At 39.4% G+C, this 23,324-nt stretch overlaps 1 protein-coding gene across 1 annotated transcript in view; it reads right to left on the reverse strand.

Moving 5' to 3' along the window:
- The window catches only part of Ubr1 (ubiquitin protein ligase E3 component n-recognin 1), a 131,300-nt gene that overhangs the window by 65,130 nt on the left and 42,846 nt on the right, over positions 1-23,324 (reverse strand). The window contains exons 13-21 of the mRNA XM_036185032.1: positions 19,141-19,240; positions 18,100-18,228; positions 13,652-13,832; positions 12,698-12,759; positions 12,332-12,442; positions 9,002-9,067; positions 8,663-8,764; positions 7,117-7,180; positions 3,879-4,003 (exon numbers count right to left, since the gene is read on the reverse strand). Coding sequence (XP_036040925.1) covers positions 3,879-4,003; positions 7,117-7,180; positions 8,663-8,764; positions 9,002-9,067; positions 12,332-12,442; positions 12,698-12,759; positions 13,652-13,832; positions 18,100-18,228; positions 19,141-19,240 — 940 coding nt within the window. The remainder of the gene's footprint in view (positions 1-3,878; positions 4,004-7,116; positions 7,181-8,662; positions 8,765-9,001; positions 9,068-12,331; positions 12,443-12,697; positions 12,760-13,651; positions 13,833-18,099; positions 18,229-19,140; positions 19,241-23,324) is intronic.

Below are 23,324 nucleotides of genomic sequence, written 5' to 3' on the forward strand. Positions count from 1 at the left end.
AGAGATCCGCTTGGCTCTGCCTCCCAAGTGCTGGGATTAAACTAGTGCACTACTACCACCCAGGGAATTTTCCTCTTACTGTGAACTGAAATATATTTTCAACTTCATCTCTGAAGTACTTTATATACAATAAATTAAAAGATTAATTGCCATATTTATTAAAACTATATACGGAGCCAATTTGTTGTAGGAAACTTATTTCTTAAGATATATAATCTTATGCATAAATAGCTCTCTCAGTTTGCCTTCACACACACACACACACACACACACACACACACACACACACACACACGCAAAATCTTTAGCTCCCATCCTCCTTTCTTTTCTTTTTTGTTTTTCCTTCCTTCCTTCCTTCCTACCTTCCTTCCTTCCTTCCTTCCTTCCTTCCTTCTTAAAATTTAACCCAGGGCCTTACAGTAAATACTCATCACTCAGCTATATACTCATGTTTAAAAGCCTTATATAGTATATTCATAAACAACATTTAGGTACATGTCCATGCTGTACTAATCCTTGAAACCAAAGTAAACAGAATGAATAGCCTCAAACCAGAAACATATGGCATATGGCAAAACATCTGTGCAAATGCCCAGATGTGCAGCTGATAATTTTCTGCTAATTAAGCGCCAACTTTTCCTAAAAAAAAACAAAAAACAAAAAAACACCAGAGTAGTATTTTTATGAAGTCATGTACAAGGATAAGAACCTAGTTAAGCCACTACATTAAATTTATAGCTTCCTATGGCCTTTAAAAATTAAGCAATTTAACCTCTTTTTCAAACTTTATTTTGGGTGGCAAGATGTGTCAGTGGGTAAAGGTACCTCCTGCCAAGTCTAATGAACTGAGTTTAATCCCTGGGACCTGCATAATGAAAGGAGAGAGAATTGATCCCTCCAAGTTGTCCTCTTATCTCTGCAGATGGCACATGAGTACTGTAATACACACACACACACACACACACACACACACAAAATTTTAACATTTATTTTATTTACCTATTTAAAGAGATGGAGTCTCACTATGTTGCTCAGGCTGGCCCTAACCACCTGGAAATGAATGATCCTTTGCCTTACCTGCCCACATCTATTTAACCTCCTTTACTCGAGAGTAAGCAGCAAAGTCAGAGGATGCCCTAGAGCATTTGCTTCTAAGTATGGTATATATGTAACACCAGTCATATATGAAATTACTTTAGGTGTAACAGATATTTTTTCAAATATTTGAATATTTTATTTTAATAGTATTTAGGGGGAAATTACTTTAAAAACTATTATTGTACACATATTACTGCTTAAAACACACTAAGGAAAACTGTAATTTGATATTTAAAAGGCATTAATCATGAAATTAGTAAATGGATATACAAAAATCACAAAAGTAACATGCCAAACAGCTACAGTTTGACAACCAGTTTACAATGGAACTTGAAAAAAATTACAAATTATTTGAGGTGGAGAGGAAGAAAATATTTAGTGAAAGCATATCCCTATTGTATGTATGAAAGTCTTGACAACACACGTCAGTTTAGTTCTTTATTAAGGATCACTTTTCTAGAACTATGGGGGTAGTTCTATGGATAAAAATGCTTTGCCATGCTCTCCTGATATGAATGATATCCAAGCCTTGAACCCATAGAAAAACCACACACAATGGCTCACAAACGTAATCCCAGCATTCTGGGCCACAGTAAGATGAGAGGTAGCAGAAGAATCACCAGAAAGCTCATATAGGCAGCTTGATATCTGCATGGGTGTCGCGGGATGTGCATAATTCCACTTCCACTCACACACACAAACAAAAACTTAGATAAAATAACCATTGTTCTAATTTATACTTAAATTTCAGAAGAGGAAAAAATACTAAGAATCGTAACTTTAGGACAATATTGTACCAGTATCCATACATGCTAAAGCATAAATACCACTGTGGGGTAGATCAAATTTTACCTTACCGATGACCTCTATTTAGAGGGCAGAATGCTATGCTTTCTCTGCCGTCCTCCAGGCTTCCCACTAAAGGACTCCAGACACTGGACAAGGCTTGTCCTGAGAGACACAGTAGGACAACAGAGCCTGACTTTTATTCTTCTTGCTCTGTCTCTCTCCTCTCTCCACCCTCCTCACTTTTCTTCACAGGGCCTTGCTCTATAGCTCCAGCGGTCTCAACTCCAGATTCTGGGTTTACAGCGTGTGCCACAGCACGCAGCCTTCCCACCTGCTTTGTTTCCACCCTTTCCTTCTCCCTTTTCACACAATACGTGTACATATGTGTGAGACATATCACAATGATTTCGGATATGTATGCACCATGTAACCATCAAATTGGGGTCAGTGGAATTTCCAAGTCCTCAAACATGTCTCAGTTCTCTATGGTGAAAACTTTGGACTCTTTTTCTAGTTATTCTGAAACAGGTCCCTCTGTTGTCAAGTTCAGAACACTACAACAAATTCCTCTTCCTACCTCATGTACTTTGCTGCCTGTTATTCAATCTATCTGATCTCCCTGACACCCTTGGTTTCTAGTGACTACTATTCTGTTTTCTTCTATGAGATCAACTTTATTATAGGATGCTTCCACTGATCTTTCTTTGCTTTTCTTCTTCTTCTTCTTCTTCTTCTTCTTCTTCTTCTTCTTCTTCTTCTTCTTCTTCTTCTTCTTCCTCTTCTTCCTCTTCTTCCTCTTCTTCCTCTTCTTCCTCTTCTCCTCTCTTCCTCTTCTTCCTCTTCTTCCTCTTCTTCTTCTTCTTCTTCTTCTTCTTCTTCTTCTTCTTCTTCACAAAAGCAGGCTTGCAAAATACTCCAAGAGCTCCCTAGTATTTCCTAGCCCCCATACCACATTTTATTATTTCATTACAGAAATAATAAAATCTTAATGTCTCGTTTTCTGACCTGCTTCCCAGAATATCTACATTAATATATTGCTCCAACACCCTCAGTATTTCAGATAGCTTTCATTTCCTCTGCCAAAACCTTATTTTAAAGTACATAAAAAATTTAAGAGCATTTTCCTAGAACTAAAGCTTGTATAGATAAAAACTGAAAGGTAACTGACTTACAACCCTAAAATAAAAATATGGGTCATTTTGCTTAGCAAATTTTCCTGAAATTTGAAGTCAACTTCCAATTAAGAAAGAGAAAGCCAGGCAGTGGTGGCGCACGCCTTTAATCCCAGCACTCAGGAGGCAGAGCCAGGAGGATCTCTGTGAGTTCGAGGCCAGCCTGGTCTACAGAGTGAGATCCAGGACAGGCTCCAAAGCTACACAGAGAAACCCTGTCTCAAAAAACCGGAAAAAAAAAAAGAAAAGAAAGAAAGAAAGAAAGAAGGAAGGAAGGAAGGAAGGAAGGAAGGAAGGAAGGAAGAAAGAAAGAAAGAGACAGTAAGAAAGAGAGAAAGAGAAAAAAAATCAAACCAAACAACAAAAACCCAAACTCCTCCAATCTTGAGAAGAGGGACTGAAAAGTAAGTTTAGGGGCTAGAGAAATGGTTCAGTGGTTAGGAGCACTGGCTGCCCATACACCAGTCCTGGGTTCAGTTCTTAGCGCCTCTATGTTGGCTCACAACTATCCACAGCTCCAGTTCCAGGGGATCCAACACCCTCTAAGAACACCAGGTATGCATGTGGTACACTTACAAACAATGTAGGAAAAACACTCATACATATAAAATAAAAAGCTTTAAATAAATTTTTTTTTTAAAAAAGAAGAGCCAGGCGGTGGTGGTGCACACCTTTATTCCCAGCACTCAGGAGGCAGAGCCAGGCGGATCTCCATGAGTTCAAGGCCAGCCTGGTCTACAGAGCAAGATCCAGGACAGGCACCCAAACTAAACTAAATAGAGAAAAGAAACCCTGTCTCAAAAAAAAAAGTAGACTTACATTCTCAGGTAGGTTTCTGGCAATGGCACTGTGTGGCATGGGCTCAATGCAAAGCAAGTGAATAATCTCTCTCATTATGACTTCCTCTTTGGTAACATTTCCCACTCCAGGTACATAACGCTCACCTAATACAACAAAAAATAAAACCAGAAAATTCCATTGATTTCTATTTAAGTTCTGTTCTAACAGATAAGATGTACTTATAACCAAAACACTGCATTAAATCAGGTTTATAACACACAAATCATTATTTCAATATTTTCCCAAAATCAAACAATAAACTATTTGCTGAAAGAGAGAGCTCACTGAGAAGTCAGGCCTTGCTTTAACTTACTGTGACCCCAGCACTGGGAAGTTGAGATAGGAGGGTCACAGACTGAAAGACCAGATTTCAAAAGCCAAGTCTACAGGTTGGAAAGGTGGCTCAGTAGGTACAAGCATGTATTTCTCTTGCAGAGGACCCAAGTTCTATTACTGCCTGCTAATCCAGCTCCATAGGACCCAATGCCTCTGGACTCAAAGGGTACCTGCACTCACATACACATACCCACACCTACTCTAAAAACAATAATTAAAAAAATAATAAGTCGTTAAGGTCAGTCATGTTGGCACATGCCTTTAACACCAGCACGCTGGAGGCAGAGACATGCAGATCTCTGTGAGTTGGAGGCCAGCCTGGTCTACATAATGAGTTTCAGATCACCCTGACCTACATAGTGAGACCCTGTATCAAAAAGAAAAAAGAGGGAAAAAATTAAATAAAAAAATCCCTGCAAAAAAAACCCATGTCTTCCACATGCATGCATAAATATATGGACACAGACACATGTGCCCACATACCCATACTCCCCCCCACACACACATACACAGAAAGAGAAACAGAGCCAGAGCCAGAGAAATAGATAAATACATAAAAAAGAACAAAATGAAAACTGAAAAGTAAAATTAATGGCTTACATATAAAACAGTATTATGTATCAAGCCCAGGGCTCACATATGCTAGGGACATACTCTACCACTGAGCTATATCCCTAGGTCCAAGTCCAGGTTACAAATATATAAACACACACACACACACCCCCCACTGTCAAATAAAGATTAGAAATTGCTAAATTAACTATAGGAATGTCTCTGGTGTCATAATATCTAATTTCCACTGCTTCAAGACATTAAAAAAAAATCTGTTTTTTGTGTTTTTAGTATATATTTGTATGTATATTATATATATGTACACATATATGTAATTATGTAATGTGTACATATATATCATAAAATGTTTAGGTATGTGAGCATACGTATGTGTGTGTGTGTGTGTGTGTGTGTGCAGGCCAGAAATCAATGTCAGGGGTCTTCATTATGGGATCGTGCTTTCCATCTCATTTCTAAGACAGGATGGCTCACTGAATCTGGAGTTCATTAATGCAGTCAAACTTGCTGGCAAACCTGCTCTTTAGAGATCCTCCTGTCCTGGTCTCCTTGGTTCTGGGTTGAATTCATGTCCTCGTGCCTGCACAGTAGGCACTTGACCAATATGAGTCACTTATCTGGTCCTACTGAAATTTTCATTGATATCTTATAAGGACAATTTCTTTCAGCTGTATTATGTACTTGGACCATATCCATCTCCCATACTATCCATTTCCCTTCCACTAGTCTCCTCCTTCATCCCTTCCACTCTGCCTTCATGACCTATATATTCTCCACTAGTTTTCCATAATGTAACACCTATACAAAGACCTATGGCATCTGTAAGAGAACCTTTTACCTGACTTAGTTAGTTAGTTAGTTAGTTAGTTTTTCGAGACAGGGTTTCTCTGTATAGTTTTGGAGCCTGTCTTGGATCTCACTCTGTAGACCAGGATGACCTCTAACTCACAGAGATAGATCCGCCTGGCTCTGCCTCCCGAGTGCTGGGATTAAAGGCGTGCGCCACCACCGCCCAGTCTAAGAGAATCTTTTAGATAGTCTCTAAATCACACACATTTCACAAAGAATTTGTCCAGTACTTGTTTCTAATGACTTATTTTCACATTTGCAAATTTTGTAATTTAATTTTCATATACATATATATATTTACCAAAGGGGTATCCCCCAGGATCACAGTCCCAGAAGCAACCTTGGAGTAAATTCCTTTCATATTGCATGGATTAGGAATCTGAAACTCAAAGATTATATAGCATGCTCTTAACTACTGAAAGCAAGGCCGAGACTTCATCCTGTAACTCCTAATCCAGATATTTTCTACTTATTTATATTTTTCCCATTATAAGCCAGAAGTGAGGCTTGCAAGATGGCGCCTTGGTCAAGAGCATTTGCTGCTCTTTTAGAGGAACCAAGTCTTGTTCCTAGCAGCACACAGCAGCTCACAACCATCTTTCTCATTCTGCTATTTACACAAAGTAGTTTGCAAGAATGACATGACAAAAACATTTAACTTAGACCCAGGATACATTTAAATTTCATGTACATATGTAATGTTAGCACTAAATAAATAGATTAATAACCTAGGGTCATAGGAATTCACAGAGACTGAAATGACAACCAGGGAGCCTACATGGGACTGACCTAGGCCCTCTGCATATATGTGACAGTTGTGTAGGTTGGTCCTCTGGTGAGACTCCTAACAATGGGAGAAAAGGATGTCACTGACTCTTTCATTAGCTTTTGGGACCCTACTCCTCATATTGGGTTGCCTTGCCCAGCCTTAATGAAAGGTGAGGTGCTTAGTCTTACTGCAACTTGATATGCCATGTTTTCTAGATATCCGTGGGAGGCCTGCCCTTTCCTGAACAGAAATGGAGGAGGAGAGGTTGGGGGAGGGGGAGGGGGAGGGGAGGAAAAAAGAGGGGAAACTGCAGTAGAATGTAAAATAAATAAATAAATTTTTAAAAAGATCTACATTTCTAGTCAGGATACTTGTAACTTGACCTTCAAAGTCCAACAATTAAAAATCAAGTATAAAAATTAAAAGGTTATTAGGGATGTAGTTTAGTGGTGGAGTACTTGCCTAAAATGTAAAGGGCCCTGGGTTTGATCTCCAATACTGAGAAAAAAATATGCAAGGTTTATTTAAAAAAAAAAAAAAAAAACTTTATAAATCTATCCATCATACTGGTCACATTAAACTCTGAAATTTTATATAGCATTTGGAACAGAAGACAATTATCAATTATATTTTATTAACATTCTCTAGAAAGTAAATCATGTTCCACTTCAAAATATTTTGTTTTAATCTTACCCACAATATAGATGAGGACTTGAAGCATTTCTTCTATTAATGTATTATACTGCTTAATCAAATCCTATAGAATTAAAAAAAAAGTTGCATAAGAACCCCAAAACTCATCAAATCTGCATTTCTTGATGGACCCATGGCCCAGCTAGCCTAGAGTTTTCTTCAGAGCACAGTTGGTACCAAAGCTTCCACTTGACACATAAAGCACTCAAAAACAATCTGTTAAAACTCTCCATTTCTTCATTATCATTATCTCCCATCATTATGTGTCCTAAATCAACAAATTCTAATCTTATCCTTTCTCTACTATTAGCTTCCTTCTTACCAGGACAGTGAGAAAGTTGGTTTAAAATAGATGTCTAAAGTATGGTAAGACTACCCTTCCCTAAAACATAATCAAGTTCGACAGATAAAATCAGTTATTGTCACTAAGTGTAAAGTAACTAAAAATTAATTTCCTTTCAATAGCTTATTATTTGGGCCTCTGTAAACAACTTCTAAGTTAGAAGAATAAAGTAATGGAATTTAATAAATTTAAGACAGTCAATGTTGCCAGGTGGTGATGGTATGCACTTTAATCCCAGCACTCAGGAGGCAGAGGCAGGTGGATCTCTGTGAGTTCAAGGCCAGCCTGGTCTACAGAGCTAGTCCAGGACAAGCTCCAAAGAAACGCTGTCTCGGGAAAAAAAAAAAAAAAAAAAAATTATCTTAAAATAATTAGACATGTACTTAATACTTGTATTATAGATATCTGCAATATCAAAACTAGTAAAACTTCAGTAAAGAGACAAAAGTATAATGCTTTCTGCATGCAATGGAACTGCTCTATAGTTATTAAAATGATATGTAAAAATGATATAGGTCTGGAATTTATTCAGTTACAAGAAAAAAATCCTGCCACAATATTTTGTTAAACACAGGCTATGAATTATAAGACAACACATGCAGAATAAAGCTTTTGCTTTAAAAACAAACTAATTGGCACTTTATTTCTGAAGGCAGTACATTAAATGACATTTCTTTTTTTTGTTGTTGTTGATCTATATGGAGTCTAAGTTTTCTAGAGTGAAAGGAAAGTATGCATGTTTGTGTATTTGTGCATTCTATGTGCACACATGATGTTTGAAGGTACAGCTGTTCCAGAGTATGGGATGTACCATGGCTCCTAGACATCTAGGACATCCCAACCAGGACACCAAAATCCAAGGATGCTCAAGTCCCTTATAAAATGATGTAGTATCCATGTATGAACTATACACATTATGCCATATATTTTGAAAGTACTTCTAGATTACTTATAGTACCTAATACAAATGTAAATGTCATCTAAATAGTGGTTGTATAGCACTGTTTGAGGAAAAACTTTATATATTAGTACCGATACAATTTTAAAAAAATATCTGATCCCTAGTATGATGTATCTGTAGATGGCAGAATCCAGATATGGAAAGTTAATTGTATATATAAAAAATATGCTTTTAAAATATAAATAAAATAGAGACACTGATATTTCCTTTGGAACTAATTCACATGCCAATCCATTGCTTACCTGGTCTTTTGTGGATATGGTCTTGTTAAAAGCATCAGCAAGTTCATACCTCTGAAGTACCAGTAACAAGAACTTGTTAGGATCCATTATAGATGCTCCGATCTGTGAAAGAAATTGAGTGTCATATTTCTGTGTATTAAATGGAGGAACACTTGTCTCTAATAGTCAATTCAGAAAACTACAAAATAATTTTGCAGACAATAATAGATTGCTTGTTCTGTTTGTATGCTACCATGTTCAGTTAATGGTGAGGTAAACTCAAGTTAAGCCAGTGTTCCCTCATCTTCAGAAATATAAAAAAGAAAGGGAAATCTAGTGGAGAGTAACTCAAACAGGTACCTGAAGCATGATGATATCTTTGTCATACATTTCTTCCCTGCATTTAACATCCTGGTAATAAAAAACCTGTAAAAGAAATGGTAGGCATGGGTTGGGGATTTAGCTCACTGGTAGAGCGCTTGCCTAGCAAGCATGAGGCCCTGGGTTCGGTCCTCAGCTAAAAAAAAAAAAAAAATTAAAAAGAAATGGTAGACAGACACTAAAGGAATTTATTTGTAACAAAAAACGTTTTTTGTCATGTACTGCATCTGTTTACATGTTGATGGGCGTATGCCCAGAGCTCCCTGATCTGGCTAGTCCAGCTAGCCAACTTGCTGTGAGGATTCCCTGACTCAGCCTCCTACAGTTAGGATTAGAGGGGCTGTCACTGCCACCTGACTTAGGAGGATGCTAGAACCCCAAGCTCTGGTCCTCATTCTTGTGGACAAGAGATTCACCCACAGAGATATCTTTCAGCCTCAGATGAAATTCTTAACAATAGGGTCTCAGTTAGATGGCTCAACATGTAAAGATGGTGCCAAGCCAACACCTTGAGTTCAGCCCCTAAGACACAGATAGTAGAAGGAGAAAAACAATTCCTTTAAGCTGTCTTCCCACAAAAGTGTTCCCTGCCTCTCTCAAGACAGACTTTCTCTGTAACAGCTCTGGCTGTCATAGAACTCACTCTCTAGACTGGGCTGGTCTTGAATTCAGAGGTCTGCCTGACTCTGCCTCCTCCTGAGTGCTGGGATTAAAGGCATGAGCCAGCATACCCAGCAAATGTTTCTAATACATAAATCTCTAAGTTCAGCAGTTCACATCCATAATATCAGCAGACAGGAAGCTGCGATAGGGTTGTCATGTGTCTGAGGTTAGCCTGCAAAGACCCTGTCTCAAAACAAGAATAACAACAATAAAAGGAACAGGAAATGTGGTGATAGAATGTCTGCCTGCCACGTACAAGTCAGTGGGTTTAATCTGTATCAACAACAACAGCAAAAAAAAAAAAAAAAAAAAAAAAAGGAGAAGAAAATCAAAACACCACTTTTCTTCTTCTTCTTCTTCTTCTTCTTCTTCTTCTTTTTTTTTGGGGGGGGGGTTCGAGACAGGGTTTCTCTGTGTAGCTTTGCGAAAGACACCGGCCTGGCAGCCTGCGTCTCACAGTTCACACTTCCTGATGGGCGAGTGGGTGGGTGCCACTATGATTAACAAATATATGGTGGAGAAATGGGAGAGAAAGAGGCAGAATAGTTTGCACTCTATGGTAAGAGGAAGATCTGAAGGGGCAAGGGCAGTGAGGAATGAGCTGATGTTGGCAGCCTGTTTGCCACCCAGAATAGGGGTGACATCTCGGCCTGAGATGCTGCCATGGAGTTGCCGTGGTGCTGCCATAGCTGGAGTCTATGCTGACGTCTATGATCCATGCTGCTGCCAAGGCCATGGGAATGCCCAGGATCTAGGCCACCACCTGTGGTCATTTTGGTGTCCAAGGGCCATGCTGCTATCAGGGAACATGATGATATCTGGGTCTTAGCTGCTGTGGGGAGTAGGGGAGCTATGTCTGGGCCAGTGGCCCTGCAGCAGCCAGGGTCTGTGTTGCTGTCTATGGCTCCTGTTACCACTGAGGGTTGTAAGGATGCCCAGGGTCTGGATAGCCACCTGAGACCTTGCTGGTGCAGGGGCCATAGTAACGTCAGGACCACAGACCCAGACCTGAGCTGCTACCAAGGACCATGCCTGGGTCTGTGGTCCTGCTGCAGCTGGGGTTTGTGATGATGTCCATGGCCCATGTTGCCACAAGGGGTCATAGGAACCATGTACGTTGAATACGAGAGCTGTACTGAGCCAGCCATGTGCCTCACTGGCCCAGGGATAACTGTCCCTGTCCCTCACTGGTCACTGTAGCAGGAGAGCTGACCTCCAAGTAAGGACTCAGGAGAGATGGCCCTACCCCTCACCATGGGTGTGGGAGAGCTGGCCCCTAGGGCATGGGCCTAGGACAGCTGGCTCTGTCCCTAGTCTGAGGGGGGAGATCCTAGTGGCCCAAAAAGACCCACCCACATCCTAGGCCTTGGGATTGGCTCACCCTAACACCCTATATATGACCTGCTAGAGTACATGAAGGGACTAGTCCTGCAGAACAAAAACTGGAAGATCCCCATGACTTGGGGCAACAGCAGGACAGAGAGGCGTTTTGGTGAGAGTCCACTGATGATGGTGTGTCAGAGGCTTTGAACCAGCCCAGTGACTCACTGCAATGAACATTCTGCAGGTGGAGCAGATTGGACAAAAGGGTATACTGTGTGACACACCACAGCATCCAATGCCACTAGGATGAATGAAGAGGTGTTAAAGACGGAGGAGCAAGGTGGATTTTGTTGTTGGTGGTGGTTTTTTTTGTGGGGGGGTTGGTTTTTCAAGACGGTTTCTCTGTGTAGTTTTGGTGCCTGTCCTGGATCTCACTCTGTAGCCCAGGCTCACCTCAAACTCACAGAGATCCTCCTGGCTCTGTCTCCTGAGTGCTGAGATTAAAAGCATGTGCCATCACCGCTGACGCCATCCAGCCTCAAGGCAGGCTTTTGTTTATTTTGTTTTTAATTGATTGGGGGAGGTTCTTTTGGGGAGATGATGCAGGGGTGAGGGGAGGATATGAAGATGAATAGGATTGGGGTGCATGATGTAAAATTCCCCAAAAAAATCAATTAAGAATTATGTTATTTTTTTAAAAAATGTCTGTTGCCTGATTTTTGAGGAAAAGCACTTCTCTATCTCCTTAAAATAAGAGGGAAAACTAATTAATGTAGCCATTCCATTGTTGTTGTCTTTAAATGGTGCTGGGGACTGAACTCAGAGCTAGACAAGGATCTTAGCACTGAGTTGCACTCTCAGGCTATTGAGTAGCCTTTGAGTAGGGCATGGTGACTGCTTACCTCTAATATTCAATGACACCAAATGGCAGAAAAGACAAATGGCAGAAAAGACAAATGGGGAGCTGGAGAAATGGCTCAGGGATTAAGAGCACTTGCTGCCCTTCCAGATCTGGGTTTGCAGCACTCGAGAGGCAGAGGCAGGCGGATCTCTGTGAGTTCGAGGCCAGCCTGATCTACAGAGCAAGATCCAGGAAAGGTACAAAGCTACACAGAGAAACCCTGTCTCGAAAAACAAAAACAAAAACAAAAAAAAAAAAAGAGAGGGGGGGGACCTCATAGAATCACCATAATTTTCATATCTAAGAGACTACACAAGAGAATAAAAGCAAATATTTGGCAAACTCTATGGACATGGGGTAAATCACTTTTTAAAAAAATGAGCTCATTCACCGATGTGTATAACAGACTGTGTGTGCCATACCTGGCTAATGAGAGACAGCCCATTTCTTCGCCACATCTCAGCAACAACCTGGGCAACCAGCACCAGACAGCGCAAAGGGTACTCCACTAGGACCTCTACTTGAAAGCCCTCCTGAAACACAGGGAGGTCAGTTTCATCACGTTACAAACTACACATGCCTCCTCGACTTTGACAACAAGTCTGTAAAATGGAAGAGCTTGCCCTTGATGCCTTTCAAGTCTTTGCTATTCAAGTTTCAACATGGTACATTCAACTGTGAAGTAACTAACTGTGACTATGCAGAGGGTTAACATATGATTTTCTTTCCCACCCACCAATGGAGATGACCAGAAATAAGACATAACTCAATATGTAAGAGTCACTTACAAAAGGCACAAATTCATGCAGTCTTGAAACAGCACCTAGTCTGCTTAAACGTACATGAAGACCTAAATCATTTTTAAAAGAAGAAAAAAGAAAACAGGAAAGTAGTTAAACCCTATTAGTATAGTTTTAGTTAACTCATCAAGATTGGAAAGCTAGGTTATTTAAATGTATCTTCACTAGAATTGAGGATGTATCTCAGTCACAGAGTACATGGCTAGCATGCAGGAAGCCTTAAGTTCAATCTCCACCCCTCACGCCCCAACACATACACACATTCTTACTAAGTGTATAAATGATACTCCAAAATGAAAACATTTAACTTCTAATTTTGAAATACAATATTATCAAACACTTACTATCCTACATTGCAAAACATCTTACATTGTACATACATCATATAAAACTAAAAGTCTGTCTCTCCAGATGTTTATTCTACTCTTAAAGATATATCACAAGGGCCAGCAAGATGGCTCAGTGGGTAAAGGTGCTTGTTGTCAAGCCAAGTGAGCTGAGTTCAATCCCCAGAGCTTATGTGGTGGCAGGAGAAGACAAACTTCCACAAGCTGTCTTCTAATCACCACATACTCACCATGGCACACTGTCCCCTCCATAATAGAAATCCACAAATGTAATTTAAGAGATTAAAAAAGATATCAAAAAAACTGAAACCTAATCTGAATTTTAGCATAGAGTGATATAAAACCAACATTTATAAGTATTTAAAATTTGGGTGATTGATAGAAAAGTACCAAGTTGGTTCTTAGCTGAGTATAAAGCATAATTAAGCTTCCTTGGATAAATATCGTAGTGAAAGCTCCCAAAGCATAGAAATAATGATACCCCTTAACTCCCATGCCTAATGGGACTACATGGAACAAAGAAAAAAAGAGAAACACTACTACTCAGAGTAGCTAGAAAATTGATCAGAAATTCATAAAAAGCAGAAACACTCACCAGCAAGAGTTCTAGAGAGTGGTAGATGTATGCTTACAAGATCCTCAGACACTTTGTAGGACTTGGTTTCCAAAATGTGACCACACAATTGTACTACTGTCTTGGCACTAGACATGAAATTTGTGCTGCACCTCATTACAGCTTTGTGACATTCTTTATAAGCCACTAGTAAGAGATCTTCCTAAGGGAAAAGAAAAATACAAATATAACGACAAATTAGCTACTTCGTCACCCACTACCTGACTAAATATTTATTAAATACAAGTACAAAATTGTTCTATGTAGTCCCAGGGCTACCTCCATAGTATATAAAATCAGAGGAAATATAAAATATAAGCATTTATAATCAGAGTAAAAATTGTAGGCACCACTTAAATGATATAAATCAATTATGCTAAAAAGGAGAAGAAAACAAGCATAATTGAGAAGACATACTTTTGAAAGCAGCTTTTCAGTGGGCCCTAAAAGAAAACAGAATTTGTCTACAGATGTAGCTCAGTGGTAGAGCTTTGACATAGTATGTGTTCGGCCTCTGTAATGCTGAAGGGAGAGAAAAATATGCATACACACTGCAAGTAGGGGTGGGGCGGGGTTGGGAGTTGGGGTGGAGAGTGGCGGTGCTGTCTAATGGCATAGAAAAGTAACTGGCAGAGCACAAGTCTCTTTCTTCCTTCCTTTTGGTTGTTTTGTTTTGTTTTCTAGACAGGGCTTCTATGTCTAACAGCCCTGGATTTCCTGGAACTCACTCTGTAGACCAGGCTGTCCTCAACTCACAGAGATCCACCTGCCTCTGCCTCCTGAGTGCTGGGATTAAACACCTGAGCTACCACACCCAGCAGATATTTCTAATACACAAATCCCTAAGTTTGATCCCTCATCTCTCTCACACACACACACACACACACACAAGAATTTAAGCATGAGGAAAAATGAGAAGGAGGTATTCTAAGAAGAGACCTAAAAAATAAAATAAAATAAAATGAAGAGGAGAACAGTCATTCAGGTTAATTAATACAGTGCTTCCCACACTGGTTTGATTTGAAAAAGGAACTCCAGAGCCAAATACATTTTGGGAACACTCCCTTAGGTGGCGGCATATTGATTAATAATCACACAGAACATGCAGGCTCTGAGATTCCTTGTATGGAGAATAACACTAGAACAAGGGGGGAGGTCAAGATGAGCTAAAATAACTTGAAGCAAGTAGTAACAAATCAATTTAAGATATTCTGAGTTTGAAATATAAAAAATATGGTAATTTAAGTAGAAACATCTGGCACACAAAATAAAGTGAGACTACAGCTTAGACAACTTATCCCTTTAATTAATTAAATTAAGTAGAAGATATGAAGGATCTTTATAAAGGGAATATTGGGGAATCTCTTTTAGCAAGAATGAGGAATTGGAAAAAAGATAACCACTAGCTGAAGCTGATAACTGATAATGAAACTACTAGTATTCTGTAGGCTTGTGAAAACCAGAGGGAAAGAAGGATTCAAGATGACCTAGTAATTTAACCAACACTACAGGGCAAAACAAAAAAACAGAACAAAAAACAAAAAAACAAAACAAAAAAAAACAAGGAATATGGAGACTAAGAAAAGACTTTTTAATTCTTCTTACTAAATGATTTTTTTTTTGAATTTTCGAATTTCTCTGCATAGTTCTGGTGCCTGTCCTGGATCTCGCTCTGTAGACCAGGCTGGCCTCGAACTCACAGAGATCCACCTGCCTCTGCCTCCCAGCGTTGGGATTAAAGGCATGCGCCACCACTGCCCGACTATTTATTTATTTTCTAAAAATACTTCTTTTTTTTTTTTTTTTTTGAGCTGAGGATCGAACCCAGGGCCTTGTGCTTGCTAGGCGAGCGCTCTACCACTGAGCTAAGTCCCATACTTCTAATCAATTGATAGGAAGAGAATCAAACTCTAAAGAAGTAGTGGGACCTAATCTGTAAAAATAGTTATATAGATTTATACTTATTATAGATATAGAGATGATAGATAGATCGGTAGATAGACAGACAGACAGACAGACAGACGATAGGAGGAGATATGACAGTGAACACAACCCTGGACAAAATCTCCTAACTGCATGCTGTTCCCTAAGGTCGTGGAGCCACAGGATACATGCTGTTTGTTGGCCAAGACCCTGCCCTGCTCTAGAACCACCACACGAAATCAGAGCCTGCTGTCTTTGACTGTCACACTGAACCTGTGACTTCTGCTGGTCACAGAGGGAAGAAGAAACATAAAGACAGAATGTAGTCTAGGGAGGAGACAAAACTGAGTAAAGGAGCTTCGACTGTTCTGCAGGCAGCAGCGGAGTCTATGTGCCCACGGGCACAGGAGGAAGAAGAGGAAAAACAAAGGAGATAAATTCCAGGAAAAGCAGTGTAAGTGGAACCAAGAGCCTTGAGAAAGGCATTGGTGTTAGATAAAAGAAGCTAAGGGTAGAGACTGAGTGAAGACAGAGAGGCCTGGTCAGATCATGAACACTATACAGAAAACTGGAGGAAATGGTGGAGCTGACCCCCAGAAAACATCAAATTTCTCAGTAAAGACGACTCCATGGGTAAAGTTTGGACCTCAAGTACCAAAATAAAAGTTAGGTGGTAGTGGCTCACACCTTTAATCCCAGCACCCTGGATCTCCAAGGCAGGTGGATCTCTGTGAGTTCAAGACCAGCCTGGTCTACAGAGCAAGTTCCAGGACAGCCAGAGCTGTTACACAGAGAAACCATGTGGGGTAGGGGGGGGGGGGGGGATGAATCCAGTGGCTACCTATAACCACAATGCAGGGGAGCAGATACAAGAGGTCCCAGAGAGCTTGCTGGCCAGCCAGTCTAGCTGAAATGGTAAGGCCCAGGTTCACTGACAAACACTGTCTCAATAAGACAATCACCCAATGTCAACCTCTAGTCTACACATGTACAAATGGGCACACACAAATGAATGAGTAAATAAATAAATAAAGTCATATTCTCTTGGGGGAGAACTTGGGGGGAATCTATGGGTGTGTGTGTGTGTGTGTGTGTGTGTGTGTGTGTGTGTGTGTGTGTAAAATATGTATGTGCATGTGCCTATAGAAACAAACATAATCTTGGGTGTTATCCCTCAGGAACACCAGCCTTGTTTTCTGAGACAGTGGTTTTTTACTGGAACCCAGGGCTCACCTATTAGTTAGGGTGGTTGGCCAGAGAGCCCCAGAGAACCTCATGTCTCCACCCCTCTCACAGTGCTGAAATTACAAGCACACACCACAATGGCTGTCTTTTTATATGGATGCTAGAGCTCAATAGAACTCAGGTCCTCTTGCTTGCATGGCAAGCATTTTACTGACTAAGCTACTTCTTCCCTAGTTTAGGGTTGGGTCTTTACAGAGAGAGGACTATGGTCTAAAATTGTTGCTTAAGCAATACATTTGTTTCATACTTTCAAATTAATTTTTAAGTGCTTAATGTATGTAAGAAAATTGTTGATTTAATAATCATTCCTTTCTATTCTTGAAATATTTTAAATTTTTCATGGTGTGATTTATCATACTATTAAAAATAATTTTTAAATAAATTTGAAAATACATATGAGAAAATTTGGGATGGATAGGTTTCAAAAGGGTCTTGAGATATAGTTCTGGATAGTCTGACATTATGTAACCCTGGCTAGCCTTAAATTCAGAGCAATCCTCTTGCCTTAGCCTCCCAAGTGCTAGGATTATAGGTATGTACCACCTATAACATAGAATTTTTTTTAAAGATTTATTTTTACTTTAATTATGTGCTTATTTGTATGTATCTGTGTATGGTGTCTGCACACATGTACAGTTGCCCAAGAAGACCAGAGATATCAAATTCCCCTGAAAAAGTAACAATAGGTGGTTGTAAGCTGCCTGATGTGTGTGCTGGGAACCAAATTTGGGTCCTATGCAAGAGCACTATGCACTCTTAGCCCCTGAACCATCTTTCCAGTAGTCCCAACATACATTTTTTTAAAAACTACTTTATTATTTTATGTGTATGGCTGTTTCACCTGCATGTATATCATGTATCAGTGTATCGTGTATGTACACCACCTGTGAAGGCCAGAAGAGGGTATCAGACCCCTTGGAACTGGAGCTACAGATGGTTGTGAGCCTCCATGTGAAAGTTGGGAATTGAACCCAGGTCCTCTGGGAAGTTACCAGGTCTTAACAGTTGATCCATTTCTCTAGCCCCCAAGGCACATACTTTTAAACTTTGTAATTCTTCTAAGCAAACTACCCTGAGATACATTTTCTAATCAATATAAAAGAATGAATTTTCTTCCTATACATAATAATATAATTTAAAGTATCTAAGACTGTCACATTATAAACTTTTATATCAAAAAAGCTATAGCACAAAACTATGCTACTAATAACTATTAGAGCACTTACAAAGGCACTAATCTTGCTACCAAATCTTTCACTTACATCACAAGCACACCACTCTTGGAACATGAGCAAAATATTCTTGAGCTGCATCTGTATAGCAATGGCAGCCTCCCAGTCAGGGTCTACTTCAATGTGTTGTCCGACTTGTCTCCTGATTTCTTCCATGCCCTGCAGGGAAAGAGTAGTCAATCCATGGCCTTTCTTGTTGTTCCTCTATGGCGACATATAAATCAATATACCAGGATTTATAACCATAAATGCACAGTCTTTGAACATAGCTGTTAAACTACAGAACATGTGAGTTAGAACACTAGCTTTCGGGAGTACACAGTTCATGGGTATCTGACTGCAAATACCAGCAGTTAGAAGGTCCCGTTTCCTCATGTGTAAAACAAGAATCATAACAGCAAAATAAACCTATAAGCTGAAGATAATTCATGTAGTCTTACCATATCTTTATCATGTGGTAAGCATTCAATGAGCATTAATAGTAGCAGCTGTAACTAATTACACACACATTTATGAAAGCAAGGATAAGTTAGTGTTTATATCTTATTTCTACTACATCAGAGAAATTTTCTTCTATGAAAATAACAATTAGCTGGGCGGTGGTGGTACACGCCTTTAATCCCAGCACTTGGGAGGCAGAGCCAGGTGGATCTCTGTGAGTTCGAGGCCAGCCTGGGCTACCGAGTGAGTTCCAGGAAAAGGCTCAAAGCTACACAGAAAAACAAAACAAAACAAAACAAAACAAAACAAAACAAAAAAAAAAAGGAGGAAAGGGGCTGGAGAGACAGCTCCATGGTTAAGAGAACAGACTGCTCCTTTAGAGAACCCAGGTTTGATTCCCAACACCCTCATGATAGCTCACAACTGAAATTCCAGTTAATTCCAGGGGATTCAATGCTCTCTCTGGCATACATGGACACCAGGCAGGTATGTGGAGCATAGATATATATTCAATCAAGATACCCATATAAATAAAATAAACCTCAAAAAATAAATAAAATGAGGGAAAAAATAAGATGGAATTTTTTAAAGCTAATTTTATTTTATTGGTACACCATAGAATTATCATACCTGCATACAGGTAAGAATCTTCAGAAAAGACCGGAACCCTTCAAGGAACTGCACTCTTAACCTTTCTGTCCATATTAGAGGCTTGCTAATCAGGATATATCTGTCATTTCAGTAGAAAAAAAAATAGTTCACTTCTTTATTCTGAGATGATTTTAAGGTTATCAGGGTTATAGACAATGTTGACTCATCAAAATTGTGAATTTTAATTTCCTACAGTAATTAGAACCTCTGGCAGAACTAGAGTTATTTATTTTGTTTTACTTATATAAAACTGGCAAAATAACAATCTCATCTATAAGAGACAGCCATCAACGCTAAGCCTGGCTTTCCAAATTCTGTTTCAGAATGATTAAGTGAACAACATAGCTTGTCACAGGACAGGCCTGTCACAGAAACCCATAGATGAAGACTTTCTCAGACTTTTCATAACCATCACCCAAGAGGCCAAGTCAAATCCTTTCAGGCACAGATGATTTCAAACAGACTTCCTATCTCCAGGTTTTCAGAACTCAGAACCTGAAAGAAGGATGTGAACCCCTGAGTCACCATGCCTTGCACATTAGGATGTACAAATTTAGAGAGATGAGCAAGCCTACAGCTATGTTAGCCTACACCAAATCTGTATTTCTTTTGGCTGAAAAGACAATAATTGGTTTCAATGGGAACAAAATTTATCACGAATAAGTCCTCAGGATATGATAAACTATCCAAAATTATTTTGCAGCCGGCCGGTGGTGGCTCATGCCATTAATCTCAATACTAGGGAGACTGAGGCAGGAGGATCCCTGCGAGTTCAAGGCCAGCCTGGTCTACATAGCGAGCTCCAGAATAGCCAGAACAGAGAGACCCTGTCTCAATAATAATAATAATAACAACAATAATAATTAACTAATTTCTAGTGTTAATTAAACTATACTAATTATAATTAACAATAATAAGTTTAATGTATTGTTGTTGTTGTTGTTATTATTATTATTATTATTATTAGCCTGCAAGATGGCTCAGCAGGTAAAGATGCTTGCCACTAAGCCAGATGACCTGAGTTCAATGCTGAAGACAAACACAGTGGAAGGAGAAGACTCCCACAAGTTGTCCCCTGACTTCCATACATGCTAAGTCACCCACACTCACACACATACACAAAATAAACAAATAAATGTAATAAAAAATACAAGCAGCAGGACCTTGTCAAATAAGAAATTGAAGTATGCCAGTTGTTATTTCTTAAAGACAAAAAAAATTAAAGGTATAAAAAAGTGACATCCACTCGGGAGGCAGAGGCAGGTGGATCTCTGTGAGTTCGAGGCCAGCCTGGTCTACAGAGCTAGTCCAGGACAGGCACCAAAAAGCTACAGAGAAACCCTGTCTCGGGAGGAAAAAAAAAAAAAAAAAGGTGACATCAAGGTTTGGTTGTTTCATGAGCACTGTAACTTAAAACAGCATCACCTTTTTAGAAACAGACTCTTGCACTCTATTCAGGGGTACTTCATTCCAATAACTCCTTGGCTAACTTGAGAAGTACTGAGATAGGGTAGAAGAGAATTGCCATTCCTAGCTTGTCCTGGTTCATGCCTGAGCTCTGACCTAACATAAAGATGCGAGGGGTCGAAAAGGATTGGAAAAGGGAAGAAAGGGCTGTAGTAGAGCAGGTGGTTAAGTAACAGGAGAAAGAAACGGAGGGGTGATTGGAGGGTCTGCTATATTTTTCAGAAATGGGACACAGAAACTGGATAAAATAATAAAAAGAAATTTTCTTAATAGGATCAAAGTTCAAATGAATCTCTTTTCCACTGTTCACTAAATTAGAAATTAAGACACCAAAAACCCCATCAGATACCTTCCACAGACTGAGTTACAAAATCAAATTGAGATTTGTTATTTGGAGCAAAGGAGATAATAATCTTCCTCTTTGACTTTACCGGATAGACTTCAGTTGGGGTACTATGTTCATGGCTCTCGCTCTCATTCTTGGTGTAGTTTTGATGCCTTCCTGGAACTCACACTGTAGACCAGGCTGGCCCTGAACTCACAGAAATCCACCTGGCTCTGCCCCTCTAGTGCTGGGATTAGAGGTGTGCGCCACCACCGCCCGGCTTGTGTTCATTTTTTGACACACAAATGAACTAAAATCTCTGTGGGGAATGTGAACAGAGTTCCCACTCACACCAAGGGGTTTATTTTATATTTAGGTACAAACAGGTAAGTAGAGTACATGGCTAGACTGTAGAGAACTACACATTCTAAAAGAACTTATGGATACTTAAGCATTTGTAGCAATAACTGATTTAAAAGCAGCTTTCAGGGAAAATTAAATTAACACATACATAGAAAATAAGGCATAACTGCAGAGTTTATATATTAAGAAACAGAAAATAGGACTTAATGACTATTTCCTACACGAGGATATTTCCAAACAGTGCTTTGGTAAGGTTTCAGAACAGCGTTCACCGTCACTGTCTATACACTTTATGAGGATACATGATGTCATAAAAGAAATTTGAGCAGCACAGAAAAACAGTCAGGTCCAAATCACAGTTCCATACTTAGGAGCTTGTGACCTAGGCAAATAATTATAACCTACAAGCCAAGATTACACCACCTTCTTTGTAAGAATGTTACAAATGAAAATGCAGTTAATATAAGCAAAGTTCTTTTTTTGTTGTTGTTTTTGGTATTTTTGTTTGTTTGTTTTTCGAGACAGGGTTTCTCTGTGTAGCTTTGCACCTTTCCTGGATCTCATTCTGTAAACCAGGCTGGCCTTGAACTCAGAAAGATCCGCCTGCCTCTGCCTCCTGAGTGCTGGGATTAAAGGCGTACTCCACCAACGCCCGGCAAGCAAAGTTCTTTACCATGTGAGAACTACTAATAAATTTCACCGGATCCTTTTGAGAGCAAACTGCACCTATTAAGCAGGTTACTTAAATTATGTTAGTTTTCTCTAAAATAACTCAGTGATGACATTCCACCCTGTAAAGTAGAACATGGCTCATCAATGAATTAATAAGGATTCTTCAAGTAGAGCCACTAGGAAAGTTGTACTTTGAGTAATGTAAATCATGCACAATTTAGCTAAGGAACAAATCTGAGAGGTGTAATGGCTACATGCTGATCACTACTGGATTTATCCATGGTGGTAGTTTGAAAGAAAATGGCACCCATAGTGAGTGGCACTATTGGGAAGTGTGGCCTTGTTGGAGGAAGTGTGTCGCTGTGGGGGTGGGCTTTGAGGTCTACTATGCTCAAGATACACCCAGTATCTCAGTTTACTTCCTGTTGCCTGCCCATCAAGATGTAGAACGCTCAGCTCCTTCTCTAGCACCATGTCTGGCTACATGCTGCCAAGATGTTAATAGACAAAAAAATTCTGAAACTGTAAGCCGGCCCCAATTAAATGTTTTCCATTGAAAGAATTGCTGTGGTCACGGTGTCTCTTTACACCAATAGAAACCCTAAGACATCTACCATCAATACTTATACTAGAGGTGTGATGATGTAATAATTTACTAAACTCTAAAGAAAAAATGTATATGCCACAATGACATTTTGAAATAAAAGAATTTGAGAAAGTCTTGAAGAATTTCTCTTCATTAAATAAGAATCCACTGTAGTTTCCAGAAATCTGTCATTTATTTTTTCAGAGGTGGAGATCAAACCCAGGGCTTTGGGTATTTTCTGGCAAACGCTTAACTGCTGAGCTAAGTTCCTAACCCTACTTTTTAAACAGACTAAACTATTTTTAAGTTGGACTAGTAGCTCATTCATTTGTCTTCCTTACCTAGAAGTAGGTAAAACTTTTTCCCAATCACATATGACTTGGAACTTTAAAAAATTGTTTATTTGGGGTGTGTGTGTGTGTGTGTGTGTGTGTGTGTGTGTGTGTGTGTGTGTGGTTATCTGCACATGGGTGCAGATGCCTATGGAGACCATAGCCTTTAGATTCCCTGGAGCTGGAGTTAGAGGGAGTTATTAGCTGCACGATGTAGGTACTGGGAACCAAACTCAGGTTTTCTGAAAGAGAAGCAAATGTCCTTAACTGACAAGTCATCTCTCCAGCCACACCTTAGAATTTTTTAAAAAACAGTAAACTAAGTACATATTTTATTCTAATATATACAAAAAGAATTTTTTAAAGTCCATGATTTATTAAATAGTTGATCTATCAGAATTCTTATAACATTTACCAT

Source organism: Onychomys torridus, chromosome 4 (assembly GCF_903995425.1).
Source record: "Onychomys torridus chromosome 4, mOncTor1.1, whole genome shotgun sequence".
NCBI lineage: Eukaryota > Metazoa > Chordata > Mammalia > Rodentia > Cricetidae > Onychomys > Onychomys torridus.